General features: G+C 39.8%; 1 protein-coding gene across 6 annotated transcripts in view; it reads right to left on the bottom strand.

The window, feature by feature from the left end:
- IQCM (IQ motif containing M) overlaps positions 1 to 19,925 on the bottom strand; it is a 122,302-nt gene that overhangs the window by 85,745 nt on the left and 16,632 nt on the right. For 3 of the 6 annotated variants that reach the window (XM_061584684.1, XM_061584689.1, XM_061584688.1), the window contains 5 exons: positions 17,916 to 18,006; positions 13,161 to 13,234; positions 9,011 to 9,047; positions 8,309 to 8,356; positions 565 to 689 (listed from right to left, as the gene is read on the bottom strand). In XM_061584684.1, coding sequence (XP_061440668.1) covers positions 565 to 689; positions 8,309 to 8,356; positions 9,011 to 9,047; positions 13,161 to 13,234; positions 17,916 to 18,006 — 375 coding nt within the window. The remainder of the gene's footprint in view (positions 1 to 564; positions 690 to 8,308; positions 8,357 to 9,010; positions 9,048 to 13,160; positions 13,235 to 17,915; positions 18,007 to 19,925) is intronic. The other 3 variants (XM_061584685.1, XM_061584686.1, XM_061584687.1) reach the window with 3 other exon arrangements.

Genomic DNA, 19,925 nt, shown 5'->3' with positions numbered 1-19,925 from the left:
TCTCTGCCTTCTGCCCCACTAGTCCCAATGTGCAGCTGCCACCACTGGGATCCAGCTTGCCTCCAGTCTTAGTGCTGTAGTCTCATATGACATCAGGTGAATGGCATGGACACAGCTTGTCCCAAATGGCCTCCTGGGCAAATTCAGAGGACTGAAGAGCCTAATTAGGCTCAAGGACCAGAAGTTCCCCACCGCGTTGTACAGCATTGAATGTGCAACAAAACATTTTGTGATGTACAGGCTAAGGGCAAAATTGAAACAAGACTTTCTTGGAAGACAAAAACAGTTTAACATTCTAAGAAAAATAAAACGTACCGAAAGCTCAATGTGCAATATTTATTCAGGCTCTCCCACTTCCCTCCTTTAATAATTGCTAGGGTAGAATATGATCCCAGTGTATCTGTTCTTTAGATGAATTCCCAAGTCTTAAGGAGGAACACTTTCCCAAAATAGACAGACCACACATTAAGACCTCTCAACAAACTTCTCCATTCTTTATGATCCTGGTCCATGGCCTTGTAACATGCTTCCTAAACTCTGTGGATGGGAAAAAAATCTACATACCCCCTTGGACCTTTGCCTTTTTGTTATTGTTATTAATCTTTGTTGATGTTCCTGGTTGCTGAGCATTGTATACGGAGGCATGGTCTCTGATAATATTACCCCTCTCCAGTCTTGGTATGTTCTTCCTGTTGGAAAGATCAATGCAATTTACAACAATGCCATAATAAGACTATCACAAGGTATGTATGGGCCAAACCACTTCCAATCCAAGCAAATTCAATAGGAGTATTGCCAGACTTTAATTTTAAAATTATATCCAGTTCCCCTGTTTCATTGATGCTAGAAGGAGGGTGATCAAATAAAGACTAGGCATATGCCTCTTCAAGAGCTCTGAAGGAAGCTAGTATTCAGCAAGTGTCATTTTCCCATTACAGTTTTCCTCAGAACATCTGTGGATATTCTGTGACCCTCAGAGCTTCTAAAAAGGACAGAAGCTCCTTTGAAGTATGCTCCCTCTGCCTATCTGAAACAACCAAAAACCAGTGTCATCATTGCATCTTTATCCACAGATTCTGTCCTTTCCTGACTGCAGAATTGTTATACCAGCCCTAGAAATTCAGGGTTTGCATCTATAAGATTTGCAAGTAAAAGGTAGTGAGGCAATAAATGCTTTGTGAGTTGAGGCTATGCATTCATAAATGCTGAGGACAGAAGCAAGCTAATGTACAATCAGCTGACCCAGATTAAAATAGAATTAAACACTGATTAACATTGTTATTGGGAGGGACATCAGGTCCTATTCAAATGCCTTGTTACCCTAACAATGGCTGACCATGCCATCAGCCTCAGTTTTTTGTTTACAGCGAAGAATTAGACTTTGAAGTGTGCTGAAAGAAAAGTTCCTTTCATATGTTCCATGAATGTACATAGAGGATCAAAACCAACCTGCTGTCACCTCTCCCACCTCCAAGTTTTCACGTGAAGAATGGAAAAGAACCTATGTAAAATCTGAGAGCCTGCCTTCTGCATTCATTCCTATTCTCTCTCTCTCTCTCTCTCTCTCTCCCCAAGTTGATTTATTTCCCATATTGTCAACCCACAAAGGGGCTAACAGCAACAATACTAAAATAAGCCCTAAAGTAGCAAAACCACCAGCTGTAAGAGAAATGAAGTAGCAGAAACAGTACTTGAGAAAGCACACCTAAAAAAGAGCATTTTACCTTGCTCTCTAAATGTCTGGGGCAGTGGCTTCCATGGATGATGATGCAGAGAAAGCCTGATCATGCGTACCTGTCACCTGCACCTCACAGGACAGCAGGATATGCATTATGTGGGTAGTTTCATGTGGAAGGAAGGAGATGGCATTTCCGACACCCTATTCCCACACTGTTTAGGGCTTTAAAAGTGATGAGCTGAACCTTTAAGTGGGCCTAGGAGCAAACAGAGGGCCCATTCAACAGAAATTCAGACCCTCAGATCAATATGTGGATGTCAGGAGAAGGAATAGTGATCACAATCCCACACTCTCTCCACTGATACCAATTATCTATATAAGGATTACAGTCAACTACGTTAGTGAGTCTTGACTCACTTTTCATGTATCTCAGGATAAATGATCACATAAATATTAGCAGGAGACTGTTACCTCTGGTAGATGGTCACAGTACCTTAATGAATGTCTGTAAATGACCCAAGATATTCAGCAAGAACGTGTGTGTGTATGCCTGTCTGTCTGAAAGATCTTAGGATTCCTTTTCTGTGCACAAAATTTATATATTGATGGAGAACAGCCTCCAAATCTTGTACATGTTAAATAAGCTCTTAGTCCATCTCCCTGCCAAGATTTCTAAAAGAAAAAAGTGGTATAGAGGGGAATTGATGAACTACAAACCTTTCCTTTCAAACCAAGACACTTTGGAATGCTTCATACATTATGTTAGACATATGTGTTCCCTATTGTTACATGACATGTATGCAGAATGTACATAATATTGCACAATAAATGTGTGATGTGTGGGATGGGGGGGGGTTCATCCCCTATCGTCCAAAAACTGTGTTTAGATTACCTGCCAAGTGCCGAGTCCAGATTCTCCTATCACTTTCTTCAAACTACTCCTCACTCTAGTTTTCTCTCCTTTCCCTTGCCTTGCCATTCCTCTCCAACATAGCCTTCCACAATATGGTGCCCTAGGACTGATGGGAGTTGTAGTCCAAAACATCCAGAGAGTGGCACCCTGGGGAAAGCTACCCTAATGTGCCCTGTCTACAGGCCCTGTATTTAATAGCTGAATATCAGCATTCAGATGTAGATGCTTTTAAATAACAAATATATCTTAGGAAGGTAGGAAGTGCCTTATACCTATCAGACCATTGGCCTATCTAGTTCAGTACTGTCGACTCTGACTGCCAGTGGCTCTCCAGGGTTTCTGGCACTATCAACTGCCTGCCTCACCTTCATGTTTAAAAGAACTGGGCTGCCACTGCAGTTCCATAGTCAAGTTTCAGTTCCTCTGAGCCCCAGATGTTATTCCAATGATGGCAGGGCCAGCCCTGCTATACTGCAAGATGCAGCAACACTAGAGGAGGAGCAGTAATCGATGAAAGCAGCAACTACTGTCTGAATGGTACAGCAAGACTTTTTAAAGTGTTGACTTTAGTGGGAGGACACTGGGCTCTGCTTTGGGACACAAAATAGCTTGCACCAGCATAAAGTAAGGCCCCTCAATTGATAGCTGCTGCTCTGCTACACAATCTGAGACATTCAAGCCCATACAATCTTTCCTTATCACTGGTGCCTCCAATAAGCACAGAAAGATAAGCAATACAAATAAAGCTCATGTCCTATGCCTTTTTTAAAAAAAAAAAAAACGATTGAATGTTTGCTTTTCTATCTTGTTTGAGTGTATGAATTCTGAAACCATTCACTTCTATGCTCCTTCATTTATTATTTCAGAATGTATGTTACTCTACTACAAGGATGGGGAACTTCAGGCCCATGGGCCAAATGCAGCCCTCCAAGCATCTCTATCTGGCCCTCAGGATTCTCCCTACACCACATGTATTCCCCAGACACGTCCCCCACAAGACCTGCTTGACCTCTCCTTCAGGGTTTCTGACTGGCTGGAACATGTCCTTGAACTCCAATAATGTTTCTTGTTTGCCTCAGTGGATGACAGAGAAGGGTATGTGGGTGTAGTAACTAAACTACTGCACAAAAGTAAAATTCAGATTCGTTGCTCCACCAACTTTTCCTTCTGGCCTTGCCTGCCGCTGGCACACAGCCGTTGGAAAGTTGCCTAGTAGGGAATGTGGGCTGAAAAAGTTTCCCCACACCTGCTCTACTAAAACCTGAAATTATCGGTTTGTTGCAGGCGTGGCTGGGTCATATTGCATCATTGTCCGTAAGGGTTAGGATGTCAAAGTGACAAGGGTCATTTTCTTGCTAGATCCCTACTTTGCCATTGCTTGTCAACAGCTCAGCTGCAGTTATTCCATGCTTGTTTAATTCCCTTCCTTAACTTAAAAACTTGTATGGTTATAACTGTGATCCTTGAGAGTGTTACACCAGGCTATGCAATAAAGAACTGGGAAGAACCAATGGATTTCAGAAGCACACTATTCCTCAGTGGCTATTTAATTCAAAATTTGTGTTATCTTTCAATAAACTCTCACAATAGTTTAATGCCTTTTTAATTGGACATTTAGCCTTAATCTTTAGGCACTTACAAACAATTAAGTGCTGGAAGATAGAATTAGCAGCTACCAGTTTATCTGTATAATTAGAAAAACGAGGAGGAAGGATTTTACGTCAGTTCAATAGTGATATCATAAAGGGCTGATTTGGACAGTTTAGATTTCATCTTAATAGAGTAACTTAACTGAGCAGGTCAAAATACTACCTTTCTAAATATCTTGTATATTGGGCTGCACTTGTGTTCATTATCCTTATGAACTGTAAATAATGAAAAATAACTCCACATTTGTGGCAAACATGGTGTCAGATCACTAACCCATTTTTTAAAAAATCAGTGTATGCCATGTTATAAGTTCTAGCAAAACAGAGATAACAAAGAACACTTAATAGGCACTGAATTTAAAAAGCCACTAAATTAATGTAATAGGCTCCACATGTGTTTAGAATTCTAAAAACCATCACAGCTGGTATATAAACTGCTATATGGCTATCAATTATATGATGTGTTATGATTTTAAATGGCATTTATTTCAAGGAAGATCATGATATCCAAGAAACTGGATTTTAGCTGAAGAAATCAGAATAAAATCCTGAGCCCCAATAGAGACATGCTGAGCAGGGAGAGAGGAACAGCTCATCACAGGCTACCACCCCATGGATTCTAAGGGGCAGCAGCAGACCAGCTCCAGTTCTCCCTCAGTCAGCAATGCAAGCAGCCCAGATGGCAGGTGGAGAGTGCAAGAATTCCCTCCTTCTACCCCAGGGCTAGCTAATGTGGTGCTATCCAGATGAAAGTGCTAGCTGGGGCTCATAGGAGTTGTAGTCCATGTTGGCTACTCCTGTTCTATTCCTATGCAAGCCCTCTTTCCATGTAGAGATCTCAGCACATAAGTGAGCAGACAAATTTTATCAGTTTGGCTGGAGCAGGAGGGAAATCAATACCGAAGCATCCAATCAAGAATTATCTTCTTATTCTCTTAGGAAGTTGGAAGGGATAGAAAACATACACCATGCATATATTCTGTGCACATGTCCTGGTGCTTGCTGTTGGCAAATGCACAGCATGCTGGGTGGACTAACAGACAGCAAGCACCAGAACATGTACACAGAATTATGCTTCACTGCATGCCTTGGCTATGCAAAACACTGGGTTTTGCAAGGCACATGTTCTCATCTCAGATCATGAAGCAAGTCAGCCAGAGTTGCAGCTGATATGCTAGTGCAGAGGGTGGTATGGAGAAAGAGACTTCATCTACAACTCACCGAGTGGTGGCTGGAGGCTCCATGCCAATGGGGCAGTGGAATCCACTCTGGGTTTTAGTCCTTCAGCACCTTGGGCAGCTCCTCGAAAATTTGGACTAAAAACTGTTGTGGAAATATATATATGCAGAGGCACTCAGCTGTCTGAGCTGTGTGTGTGCCAGTATGTGTATTTACCTAAGTAGCAGGCTTTTACCTTGCATTTAGACCACTGGAACTTTAGATTTAGTAAAATAAGAAAAGCTACTTTATTTATAGAAATACATAGTAGATAGGAAAGGTATACCTAGCTCTAACTAATTAAGTTGGAGGCCCAGACTTGGGTACTGCCCTCATGGCTCAGGAGAGAGAGCAAAGACAGAGATGTCTCTCTCTCCTCGGACAGTTGAAGAAAAAAACAAAGGAAGGAGAGGCAGGTCAGCATCCCTGAGCATATCAGTTTACAACAGAAGGAAGTTAGGTAGAGAAGACCACAGGTAAAGGTAGGCAAGCCTAGCCAGCTGGAGGACCCTAACTCTTATCTTCTGTAAGGTAAAGGTAAAGGTGTCCCCGCACTTATAGTGCGAGTCGTTTCCGACTCTTAGGGTGACGTCTTGCGACGTTTACTAGGCAGACCATATATATGGGGTGGGATTGCCAGTTCCTTCCCCGGCCTTTCTTTACCCCCCAGCATATGCAGGGTACTCATTTTACCAACCACGGATGGATGGAAAGCTGAGTGGACCTCGACCCCTTTTACCGGAGATTCGACTTCCTCCTTCCATTGGAATTGAACTCCGGCCATGAGCAGAGCTTCGGCTGCGTTACCGCCACTTACCACTCTATGCCACGGAGAGAACCCAAACAGGAGTTGCTCTTGCCCCACTTCCAACAAAAACCAGAGCAGATTCCACTGCCTCACTGACATCACGAAACTCAGTCCACTGAGGTATTCTGTCCGTATAACAGGCCTTGCCATGCACATAATCCTGTGCGTGTTTACTCTGAAGTAACCACCACTGTTTCAGTGGGAGTTATCTCTTAGTAAATATGTATAGGATTTCAGCCTTAATGATGGACTTTCCACTAGTGACAGGGAGAGACAGGGAGAGTGTTAAGTCTGCCACTCAGTTAAAATATATTTAGTTAATTAACTCTGGATTTGCAATTGATTGATGAATTATTAAACCTGCATAAAACTGCATGTAAATCAAACAATAGTACTAAAGGGGGGAACATTTCTTTTTTTCTAGATTATGTACACACATGTCACTGTCTCAAAAGAGGCATTCCATTCTATGTGTGAGAAAAAAAGTAAGAATGTCTATTACAAGACATTACAAGTATTACAAGTATTTACATGAAATAGTATTATATTTATTTCTTTATTTTTTGTCACTTCTTTGTAAGAAGTTTTGAAATGAATTACAACCCAGTTAATTACAATCCAATTAACTTTTAAAAACAAACAACCACAGCCTGAATAATTGGGGACACCTTTTTAATCCATCAAAAGATCTGCTGGGGACAGCCAGCCCAGTGGATGGGCAGTGGAAGCTGGTGGATACCCCAAATATGGGGCATTCCAGGGACGTGGCAGGGGGGAGCTGACGGGGGGGACTTATGCAAGATCCTCTTCATGTTCGGAGCCCTTCCCAGGTCCCAATCCATCCAGAATCTCCACCGGCCAAAAGGCCAGCACAGTAAAAAAATATATAATTTGTGTCTATAGGGAGCGCTTACTCCCTGAAAGGCTGATTCATGAGAGCCTGCTTCTTCATTCCTACTTGTGCGCGCAGCTCCCAATGGAGCTTGGGCTCAGCCGGGCCAGTGGCTCCCAAATGGGAAGTGGATGCCACGGAGCTTTCCACCAGCTCCTCCTCCTCCAGCACCCCCTGCACCGGCTTCCCACCATTTGGATTGCTCTGCTCATCATTAAATGTTGCAGCTGATAAGTATACTGATGAAAGATACATATCTTTCTATCTGATCATTCACATACACATTTTTATTTACAAAAAAACTTTGACCCACAAAAGATAATTCTGCATTTCCAGATTTGTGTAATCTTAAAACTAACTAGTCTGTGCTAAACTCACAGTGACAGGGAGTACTAGAAAGGACCAACAGCCCACCAAGAACAGCTCAATTTATCAAGCTAGTATCCACTGACCATCACCCTCAGAATTGTCTGTGCAATCCAGTGTACCACAAGCAGAGAACAATCAAGTTGTACTTCACCAAAGTGCATACTGGCCAAATCACTCAAAATAGCAGACAAGTGAGCCAAGACCTATTCTATAATGAAAGGGACAAATTCCATGCCAATCAATACAGTCAATCCATTGCCATGTTAAATTCCTTCTTCCTCTTAAGTATAGTGATCAATAGCTATTGAGCATTAAAAGAAAACCCACCCAGATCTGTTCAATGAAATGTCAACAGCATAAGACAATTATACTAAAAGGAATGGGACTACATTGAGGGAAGACAAGCCTCTTCCATCACTTCATTTCCATTTTGTTCTCTTAATTTGGCTGATCCCATAACATATGAGGTATTTGCCAGAACAAGGCCAGATGCCAGCCTGCAATGTCTCCAATGGCAAACACTTCCTAACAATGTAATTATTAGGTGAATTTCACTTTGGGGGCCTAGTGACTGAGTGCCCACATTACAACATGGCATTTCTAATATGAATTGCTCCTTTACATATCTCAAAAATCTAGGGCAGCATGTGCTAATTTATTTAATTATAGGATTTATATTCTATTTTTATATTATACATAATCACAGGGCAGGTAACAACAATTTAAAATACAACAACACCAAAAATAAGAAAACCATTATAATAGTCAAAATGTCACATACCTCTCATCTGTCAGAGTGCAGGCCATATAGATGTCATACTTAAAATGCCTGGTAGAAAAGAAAGGAATTCAGCTGACAGCAAAAACTGGGTAGTATTTGGTGCCAGCAGAATGAGAAGGGGGAGGAGAATATTTTACAACCAGGGTACTATTGCTGAAAAGTCATAGATCCTCTGACCTTATTTGGTGATGGTACTGCCTACCCTGCAAATCTTAAGAGTCCAGGCAGGACAATATGGGAAGAGGCACTCTTTCAAGTAATCAGGTCCCAAACCATTCAGGGTTTTATATGTCAAAGCTAACACCTCACTGATGAATAAGCAGGCAGCGCAGATAGTTAACAACTACTGTTATGGAAAAGCTCATCAAAACCAGTTGCAATCTCTGAACCATCTTCAAGGGTAGTCCCATCACAGAGTGAGTTACATTGAGTAAACCAATGGTACAGCAACACATATAAAAGCAATTTCTCCTTATATAATAAGCCTCAAGGAGATATAGACAATAAGCCTCAAGGAGATATAAATAGATCACATTAAGAGAATAAAAAGCAGTCAGCAGCATCTGATTGTCAAGCTGACCTCTGTTCATCAAGGAACAGATATTAACCCCTGCCACAAAGTAGGCCCAGAAAATCCTCATGCCTTATACCAGTTTTGTGCTGCCAGGAGATTGGTCCTATAAAAAGTATCATTTTACTTACCCATGTTCAAAGGCAGTGTGCCACTGAATATTAGTTGCTGGGGAAACAACAGCAGAGAGAGGACTATTACACTCATGTTCTGCTTGTAGGCTTCATATGCATCTGGTTGGGCACTAGGGAAAACAGGATGCTGGACTAGATAGGCCTTTGGTCTGATACAGCAGGGCTCGTCCTATATTCTTATCTTCTTAGAGAAGAGCTATTGACTTCATGCCCTGTATTTGAGATGCTCTGAGGCACCTGGCTGGCCACTATGGGAACCAGGATGGACCTTTCATCAGATCCAGCAGGGTTCTCCTTACATTCTCTTGCATCATTGGTAATCTATTGCAGCAGACAAACCAAATGGATATGAAGAATGAATTATTCCTCTAACCCATTAACCTGACTCAGGTTATAGAATATTGATGATAAATGATGGCATCAATCTCAGGATATTAATTTAATCAAGTTCATTTTAAATCATTTGATTAATTTAGATTGGGTGCATCTTTTTTTATTCCCAAAGATGAAATATCCTTTAAATGCACCAGCCAGCCTCACATTTTTAGTAAGTGGTGCTATATCAAAGGTAAATCTTGTTTGTTTATTCTCTTCAGAATGTACCAGACAGACAGAACAGAGAAAAATAAAGCTTCTGAAAGATCACTCACAAAGGTTTGCTTTTCAGGGTTGATATTACAAGCAATTAGCGTGACATTTAATAAATGACATTTCTAAGAACTGCTAGATCTGACTTAACAGGCAAACAGAACAACCTTGTTTTGTTTTTAAAAGGCAGTTGCATTGTAGCACATTTTATGCAAAACGTCTGTGCCAACTCATGTTTAAAACATTTATGTGGATGAAATATTTGGAATAAACAGCCTTTGTGTACATCCAAATTACTGTGCTCTCTACTCAGTGGAAGTATTGAAGAGATGACTTGCCATAAAACAGGAAATATAAGGCTCATCTATACAGTGGTTTACTGTGTGTTTGGTGCTACTCACGTCTCCTTTAAATTTCAATGGTTCACATGATGCTACCAGCAAACAGAAGCTATCACAGTTTTTCCCCTGTAAATCCATACTAACCTAATCCACTGATAATATGAAAAGGGAAGGAAAAAAGTCTTCACTATCTTTCTCTAGTGCTTGCAGAAGCTTTTGCTCCTATGCTTTTAGATGATTGTTCCCCTCTCCACACCCACTCCCTCCTCCTCCCTTTGTTCATTTTATTTCCAGTAGGCAGACAAGCAACTTCCAGTTGCTCTCCTCCATTCTGCTGGCTTTTTTCATATTTTTGCAAACAGTGCCTTTATTTTCTTTTTCCCCTAACTTGTGAGCAAAAGCATAATACCGTTCAAAGATTTGTATTTCAACTGTATCCGAACAGGGGAAAAACAGATATTCACACTTCTGGGTTTTATTTTTAAAGGAACCTACTGCAGCTGGTAGAACAGACTGAGCATGCTTGGTCACCTAGCAACCAGAGGGAGTGGAAATGTATAATTAGAGGGTCAGGCCATAAGGAAAAAGTGGGACTAATCCTCCCCAGAGGAATGCCTACTCATTCTTAATGGGAAAAAGCGATTGGCCACTAACATTGAGCAGGAATTGCAGATGATGCAAATGCAAAGTGAAGGTAAAAAAAAGTCTATTTTCTATGAAGAAATGCTCCCATGTAGATGAGCCTGTATTTCCATATCCAAATTAATTTATATGCATATACTGCAAATAACTGGACTCACTGAGTTATGATAAATTTATCCTGCCTTAAATTAATGCATTTTTTCAAAGCATGTCAAGTAATGAAAAGAGAGATAATTGTCTTACATATAGATGTAAAGAATGTAATAAATAAATATAGTATATTTAGTTACACTGTGGGAAGTATGATGAGCAGCTTCACTTTAGCACCAAAAACATGAAGATCATGATATCATTTGGGACAATATAGATTTGCTAAGGGCCTTAATTTGTGGATCTCCAGCTGCTGAGGATCTGATATGAACTCAACTAGTAGGAATCACATATACCAAGATGATAGTTATCATTCCTTCTGTTCTGTATCAAGAATGGCTAAGCTAAGTGTATTCTGCCAAATGAATGATGAGGCTCCATAATGGAGATGGAACCAACCAGAGGAAAGGGCTTCCCATTTATAGAATGTAGGGCTCAGGCATAGTAATACATACAATTATATGCACAGGCGGGCCCCGCTTAAACGGCAGGTTCCATTCCGGACCCCCGCCGTAAAGTGGAAATCACCGTAAAGCGGAACCCCATTGAGTATAATGGGCCGTGTCACGCAAAAATGCCACAAAATGCCACAAAAGCGGCTTTAAAATGGGGAATGAAAGCCGCCACATTAGCAGAACGCAGGGAAGCAAAGCACCAGTAGGCGGGGCCCTACTGTATTAATATATTATATACTAGTTACATACAAAATAAAAAAGAGGTGTAACTTTATGCTGTGGAGTCTGGATAAAACCTTTTCCTAAGATTTGACATACAAGGGCTGGCATGGTTCATACATTTATATGACACTGAAAAAGCATGATAAAAGAGTAGCATAGGCAGGTAGCCCCCAGTGTGTGAACCAAGACTTCCATGGGAGCACTAGATTACATAGTGACCCAAGATTCTGTCCTTGAAAGTTCATGTGAATCAGGCCTCCTTGCCATCGGGTGTGTTGGAAGTGGGGCAAGAACAATTCCTATTTGGTTCTCTTTCCATACCTAAGGGGAGCTAGAGAAAGGATACTTCAGCTGGCTAGACTGCCTATCCATACCTGTGTTCCTCTACCTGTCTTCTTTCCATTGTAAACTAATATGCTCAGGTAACTGATCTCATTTCCATCCTCTCCTCCTCCTTCTCAGACCAGCTGAAGGGGAGCTGACATCTTCCTTTTCTCTCTCTCCTCTACAATGGGGGAAATGACCAAGCCAGGGCATTGCACCTCCAACTTAGTTAGCTAGAACTAGAGCCTTTCCTATCACATATGTATTGCTATTAATAAAATAGTTTTTTTCTTATTTTACTAACTCTAAAGTCTCAGTGATTCAAAGGAAGGTAAATGCTTGTTTTCTCTCAGGTAAACCACACACACTTACACTGCACAGAAACATTGAGCAAGCTACACTCAGCTAAACTCTGCTAATTTTACTAAGACTCCAACAGGGTGCACATTCAAGCTTGGTTCACACTGGAGGCTACCAGCTATGTGGTGGAGGGGAAGGGCTAAAGTGACTCCTCCTTCATGCTATTTCAGGTGCACTTCCAACTCAGTGTCTGAGCCAGCGCAATCAAGCTGAGTGCCTGAACAGCAAAGAACTGTTATTCACCTTCAGGCTACAGAGACGAGGACATCACACATGATACACATAAGAGATCTGCCTATTGGCTATTTGTGGTGTACATATAAGAAGAAAGGCCCATGAATGTTTCCAAATCTGTGAAGAAGTATGTGAGAGTAACAAACAGTTTATTTGTTTGTTTGTTTATTAAATTTATGTCCCGCCCTTCCATGCACAGTTGAGGACTGATGAAGGAAGGTCTGGCATGCTCTGATAATCTGTAAACTAGCAACTACTGTTTGATTAGGAATGGATAGCAGTAAAGCTATAATACTTTCTTGTTCTGAGAAAAATTGAAGTGTATATAACGAACCTGAAGAAAGTATAGGTAATATCCAACTAAATAATACTCAGAGGAAACCCACTAAAATCAACAGACAAACTCATAGATCCACTGGCATGGACCTAAGTCCATTTATTTCAACGGGTTGACTCTGAATATGGCTAACATTGGGTTTCACTCTATATGTTCAGAAATATTGCTCTCTCTCTCTCTCTCTCTCTCTGTGTGTGTGTTTGTGTGTGTGTGTGTGTGTGTGTACACCCTACTATATATAACATGTATGTGTATATAGATATATAATTTTATTTGTTTTAATTCAATGAAACATTCAAAATACATTTCAATAAAGAACTGTCTCTCTAAAATATCCCAATCCATAATGAGATAACAAGAGTCATTCCTTCTGAAAGATGTTGCCCCACCCCCAGGTAGAAATATTCTTAAATGTATGAATGCAGTATAATATTTTTACAGTAAAATAAAATTATTTAAAATGAAATGAAACTGTTAAAAAAATTAAGATTTACCATACTGAGTTTTTGGAATCCAGGCAGTCTCATTACGTTCATTTGAGGATAATCCAAGTAAATTGCTACTGCTGCTTAAAAACAAACATGCACAAAACAAACATCCATTATTTCTTTTTTATTTTTATGATCTTTCTGCTTAAATAAGTTATGTACACTATAAAAAAAGAAATAACACAATGTATTTTGTAGAAACAGTGGCACAAATAAATGTTTTTTATGTAATCTCAAAAACTGAATCATTTCATGAACTGTGAAGAATCACTTGAAAAAGCCAGTGCCCTGCAACCACTTTCAGTGCTCTAATGGGATTGAGAGGCAAGCAATACATTTTAAAGATAAAATAAAAACAAATAAAACTTTGTATTGATTCTTGCAAACATACAGCATTTTAAGTCTGAACTGAACTGTGGTTTATGCTAGGAAATAAAGCTCAATAGCATCTGCCCGGTGTCCTTTGCACTAGCTATCTGTAATGCAACTTTAAGAAGGAAAGCCGTCTTTGATATTCCCTTCTGTACAAGTGGGTGGAATTGGGCTAAGCCCCATAACCACCACAATACCAATCTGCTTTGTGATCTGTTCCAGAAACAGCACATCAACACTTTCCCATTTGCTTGGGATCCAAGGCAAAAGCCACAGATGAAACATGGCAGCAAATCCACATAAAAATGCTGTCTGGGTACGGAGGGAAAATGCTAAATGTCAAACTAAAGTACTTGTGTTTTCATGAAATATTAATTTTTCATTCAGATTTTCCTGTGACTGAAGCTTGTTGGGTGTCATGCAGGGCATTCTGAGAAAGAAAGAAAGAAAGAAAGAAAGAAAGAAAGAAAGAAAGAAAGAAAGAAAGAAAGAAAGAAAGAAAGAAAGAAAGAAAGAAAGAAAGAAAGAAAGAAAGAAAGAAAGAAAGAAAGAAAACAGGGAAGCTGATCCATTTTGAAAATCAAGTTTTGAGAGACTCACAGTTCTATGGAATTTGTTATAAAGTGCTAATTTATTTTAGAATAATAATCTTATATACAGTGGACAATAGAATAGAATTTATTGTAACGGTCCAAGACCAGCAAAGCAATATCATACAATGCAATGTGATACAAAACAGTACAATGACTCTAATTTAAAAGGAATACAGTATTGTTTGATATGAAAGTTAAAATATTTAAAAAGAACCTTGTGCAAGCACCCAGGTACGGTGTTTTATAGCTGCAGCATAAAATCTCGCAGCCGCAAGCGTAACCCTGGGATCCATATACAGTGGACAGAATCCACCAAAGTTAAATGCCACTGATTTAAATGAAAAAGTTAAACATCTCTCACATTTAAATCAGTGGAATGCAAGTGTTTAACTTTTATTTGTGCCAACTTTATTAAAATTTATTTTGGTTGCCATTTAGCTACTGACTTAGACAAATTATACGTAAGAGCATTGATCCAAAGACTCATGTAACCATTTCTATATGCCTAAGATGTGTTTGGCTTGTTTCTTTCCACCATTCCACATGGCAAACCTCTTTTGAAGCTGAAGGAAGTTTCAAAGTTTGTGATCTGTTGTTAGGGTTTGCAGGTATATTTTATTTTAAAAGGCTTTTAGACCACTTTTGTCTTTCAAAGCAGTTTACAACTATGTACAAATATAAATCCATAAAATCCAACAGTAAAATGAGTTGAAACAATCAAATATTCAATTCCATTGCAAGAACAAAATAACCCATCTAGCCTGATAACCAAATTACCCCACCCCCGGACCATGATGAAAAAATGGGTCTTTAAGGCCCATATAAAGTTGACAAGGTAGGGAGTTGCATGATTTTGCTTGGAATCAAATTCTACAGTTGAGCAACTGCTATTTAAAAAGGCCTGTTCCATGTGCCATCAATCTAATAGTTTTACAGGCAGGCAGGCATTTCAACAGGGCCTCTGAATTAGATTTTAACATATGGGCAGATTGATAGTGCAAGTGATCCTTAAGATAACCAGGTCTCAAACCATTCAGAGCTTTGAAAGTCATAATCAGCACTTTATATTTGATCAGGAAATGCAATGGCAGCCAGTTCAACTGTGGCATTATATTGCCATAATATGTACCAACCTCCTAGACACATCAGTAGTCAGGTGGCTGCATTCAATGGGAGTGACTACCATTTAACTCCATTGGACTTAATTCTGAGTAAACATGCATAGAATTGGGCTGTAAGAAAACCATCAAAGCACAGGAATTCAAACAGGCATTATTATTGATGGGAAAGAATTCATTATTTTCATATGTGTGTGTGTGTTTCTGTGTAGGTAAGTGTGTATACACACACATACCTATACACATGCATCTGCCTTACATTGGATCTGTATGTGCCCATCTAGCCCAGTATTGTCTATTCTGACTAGCAGAGGTTATTTATGATCTGACAGAGTAGTGTTTCCTACCCCTGCTGTCTGAAATCCTTTTTACTATAAATGAAATATCTGAGATATTAACATCTCAAAATATCCTCCAAAACTGTGCATAAATAGTAATAGACTGCAATTACTGTTTGACATTTCAAATTATGGGACAAAAGTTCTGTGATTACACCCATGTGTGAGATGCCCAGAAGAAACAGAAGTGTTAAAGCTTGTGTTGCATACAGCAATATAACTTCATTGGTTGGAACTGTGCAATGACCTGTGATATCATTGGGTGGTGCTACCAATAAAATAACAGCAGCATCATTAGAACTGCAGTAGCATCATCATAAGTAGTGGTTACCAACATGACCTCTTTAAATATTGAAATTTGAAAATGAAATAGTTACACAGCTGTAAATTCACTATGTAGCCTCTATACAATTTCTTCAGCCCTCCCACCCTTCCACTCACTGAAATGTTTGCCTACCTTAAATGGTTAAGCAATAACCATTTGCAAATAGTATTTGTCTATCTTATATCATTGTGGTGATAAGGCGTTAGGCTTTGAGCATTTAGGAATTCAGCAATATACATACGGGCAGAGCAATCCAACTCAGGGGAAGCTGGTGTATGTTGTGCTGGAGCAAGAGAAGCCGGCATAAAGTTCCACCTCACCCAGTTGCCATTCAGGAGCCTCTGGGTTGGCTGAACACCGGAGCTGTGCACAGGAACCAGAAAGTAATAGCCTGCTCTTCCAAATACCCCTACCAGGCAGTAAACCCTCTCCATTGACTTCTATTGCAATTATTTCCTTAGACGGATCTTTTTCCCTGCATAACTTTTGCCTGGATTGAGACCTGCAGGATCACTCCAAACATGAGTTAGATGTGACCTAAGTCCCCTCACCTCGAACCCTCCCCTGACATACCCCCAACGTGCCCCTTTTGGGGCCTTACCCAGCTAACGCTGGCTCCAGTTACACAGTCTCAGCTGAGCCGGCTGGGGTCCAGCTCAATTGGACTGGACTGGCAAAGCCAGACCGAGGGAGTTAACACCGGCATAGCCAGCTGAGCTGGAACCCAGCCAGCTTAGCTGGAGATCCACTGCATCTAACTCCTTTCAGCCTGGCATAAATGCAAGTTGGATTGCACCCTAAGGCTGTGGTCCTATATGCATTTTACTGAAGGTAGATCCTATTGAGCTCAGTGGGCCATTTTTCTGAACAGACATTCAAGACTGCACTGCTGTTATAAATATCACTGGATCAATAATTCCAGAAGAGGGAAGAGAACCGGAACACAGGCCCCTTGGAAGTATTTATTCTACAGGGATACAACAGCCACATATAGATGTAGAGCACTAGTAACACAATGTTTTGATAATACCTTTTGTAAATCAAATATGCTCACTAATGAAACCAATACAGGAGCAATGAACCAATTAGGTTCAGCATTGATTTAAAGAGAGGTCTGATAAGAATATAATACAGGAATTCTACAGTAAAGACAGACAGAATTTTGCATCAATAATCTGCCAATCTATCATGCTTCATCCAGTTTAGAATATGGCATCCAGGTTATTAACTGGGACCTGTGGAACTGATAGCCATATCTTACTTGTTGAAGATCTGCTCTGCTAAAACCATTTCCCCCCATATGCAGTTCAAAGCACTAAATGGTCTGGGAACAGGTTATCTGGAGTAGGACCTGCTCCCATATGGGGCTGTCTAATGTGCTCAAAACCTTCACCTGGAAACCTGTTCCAAATGCTTCCACTCTAGAGATGACATGGATAGCTGGTGGGGAAAAGTCCTCTCTGGTGATACCTAGCTACAGAACATCTTCCTCAGGAACATTCAAAAGATGCCAAATATATTAATTTATTATTAGTACTGATATTTAAATTTATTTGGTGAAAATATGGTGGAATATAAATGTTTTAGGCTGCAATCCTATACCCTCTTACCTGGGAGTAAGGCCCACTAAGTTCAATGGGACTTACTTCTGATGTATAGGATTGTGCTGTTTAACTAAATGAACACATTTACCATTAGAATAGTTTCAGCTAAATGATAGATACATAGCAAATGAGGTTTCCTTTTGTAGATTTAGTAGAATTCTATTGTAAAAACATATGAAAAGACACATTGGTTATATTAAATTATAATATTAAATTATAGCCTGCCATAAAGCACAGTCAGATCTTAAGATTTTATTTATTTATTTATTTATTTATTTATTAAATTTCTATACTGCCCCATAGCCGAAGCTGTCTGGGCGGTTCACAACAGATTGTTTTGAAAGGGTACAAAGAATAAACTGCAGCAGATATTACATATTACTTGCTAATCCAACCATTTAGATACATTACCCAATTGATCGTTTTTGTTTATCTTTCTCCCGTTCCATAGATCTACTCAGTGATTCAACCCTGGTAAATACATCACTCAGCCACATTTTGTCTATCAAAAGTAGAAAGGGGAGAAGAAAGAGAAAAGTATTTTTAAAATAATTAAGAACAGGAGAGTGGCATCAAAAGCAATGAAGGGTTATTATTGTTATTATTCCAAGTTTGAAAGAGTTTAAGTTATTTTGGAACTTTGAAAGAGTTTAAGACACATGAACAGATTGTTAACTCAAGCAATTCACATATGTAGTTGTACAATTAATTTTGGATTCAAACTGCTAGTCAAGTAGTAGGCCACACACACACACACACACACACACACACACACACACACTATGTTATAGATATTTGTAAAACAAACCACTTTTAACTGTAAACAGCTTCAGAAGCTGGGTTCAGAAGGGTCTTTTGGATGACATCCTTGTTTTTAAATATGCAAGACCATGAAAAAAGATTCTGGAGACTTCAGCAACATGCATACATGAAAATAACTCCTTCTGTTCTCTTCCCACACAGAAAGGAAAGAATTCTGGATGGAAAATTACACCCAAGCTACCATGAACTTCTGCTGCTGTATATTTATGGTATTCATTGAAAACGAAGTTACCACATATCCAAGCCACATAAAAAGGTGTACTGTTAGAATTCTCAGTGAAAAGGGGCATTGAAGTCAAATGTTGTCCGTGTTTACTCAGAAGTAAGTCCTGTCTTAGTTCAATGTAGCTAGATTTCTTCCAAATAATTGGTTAGAATGTGCCTTAAACTGACATTCTTGCATAAAAAGCACTCCTGTTTATTCAAATACTTTTGGACTCTTATTATTCTATTACATGAGAGCTTACTTGCACTTGAAATGGAAGTTTATAACTCATATAAATAAATATTACAAACCATTACAAGAAAGAACAGAGTGCCACAGATGACAATAGTCCACTAAGGGTTCCACTCAATATCACCAACTGTCACTGCGTTTTCCTGAAAGCCTGAGCAGTTGCCTTGCTGAAGCAAGCATGAGACTTCTGAGGTGGAGTAGCAGAAAGGTTGAATCAATGCTGGCAAGATGAGAGAGAAACAGATGAAGCTGAGCTGGCCTTGGTCCTGGATTAAGAAGGGTTTGAATTGTCACAGGCTATACTTTTTTGCATTCATTGCCATTTAGCTTTTCATTTTTGTTTCATTTATACCCATGTGCATATATAACCGCCAGCTGAGGATAACACTTGATACATCTGATGAAATGGACGTTAGTCCATGAAATATTATTATATAACAAATATGTTTGTCTTTAGGGTGTAACAAGACGCTTCATTGTTTTCAGTTCTGTGTAGGAAAGGCACTTGTGATGTACATTAGATAGAGTAGATCTATTAAAATCAAAGGATCTACTGTGAGTATGACTGACACTGGATATCACCCCATGTGTCCAACCTTACATGTGCCAAATTCACATTATCTATTTCACCACAAAAGAGATGCACGTGCATTAGTTGCATGTTATTGTCATAGGCCCCAATGAGATCCCCCAGCAACAATGGCAGAATGGAAAGTTGGGTACAGACACTGGGGAGACCATTACCAGCACTGATGATGGAAATGAGAGTTGACAGAGGGGGTGTCTCCAGAAGCCTTAAAGCCAGCTGCTGGGAACTTTCCGCTGGCATCAAGGCAAGGCACACGGTTGAAGAGATAAGCACTAATGAACACTTTGGAATGTCTCCAGCAGCAGAAAACTAAAATAATTCAGCAGAGATAGACTGCCATCTTCCCCACCCCCTTATAGTAGCCCTGCATTGCAGTTTGTACTGAGAAGAGCCTGAATTAATAGTGTCAAGTGTTCACCCTATTTCTGTAGAAGTGACATTGCTTGTATTTGCCATTGTGACAACTCGTCTGCTGTAGCTTCCAATGTCTAGATGCGTACTCCTTTTTAAATCCTGGTTTAGGCTCAGCATGAGATGCTAGATCCTTGTTCTG

The sequence above is a fragment of the Rhineura floridana genome, chromosome 9, assembly GCF_030035675.1.
Source record: "Rhineura floridana isolate rRhiFlo1 chromosome 9, rRhiFlo1.hap2, whole genome shotgun sequence".
In the NCBI taxonomy this organism is placed as follows: Eukaryota; Metazoa; Chordata; class Lepidosauria; order Squamata; family Rhineuridae; genus Rhineura; species Rhineura floridana.
Note: the sequence above shows the minus strand (reverse complement) of the source record. Positions and strands in the feature narration are given on the sequence as shown.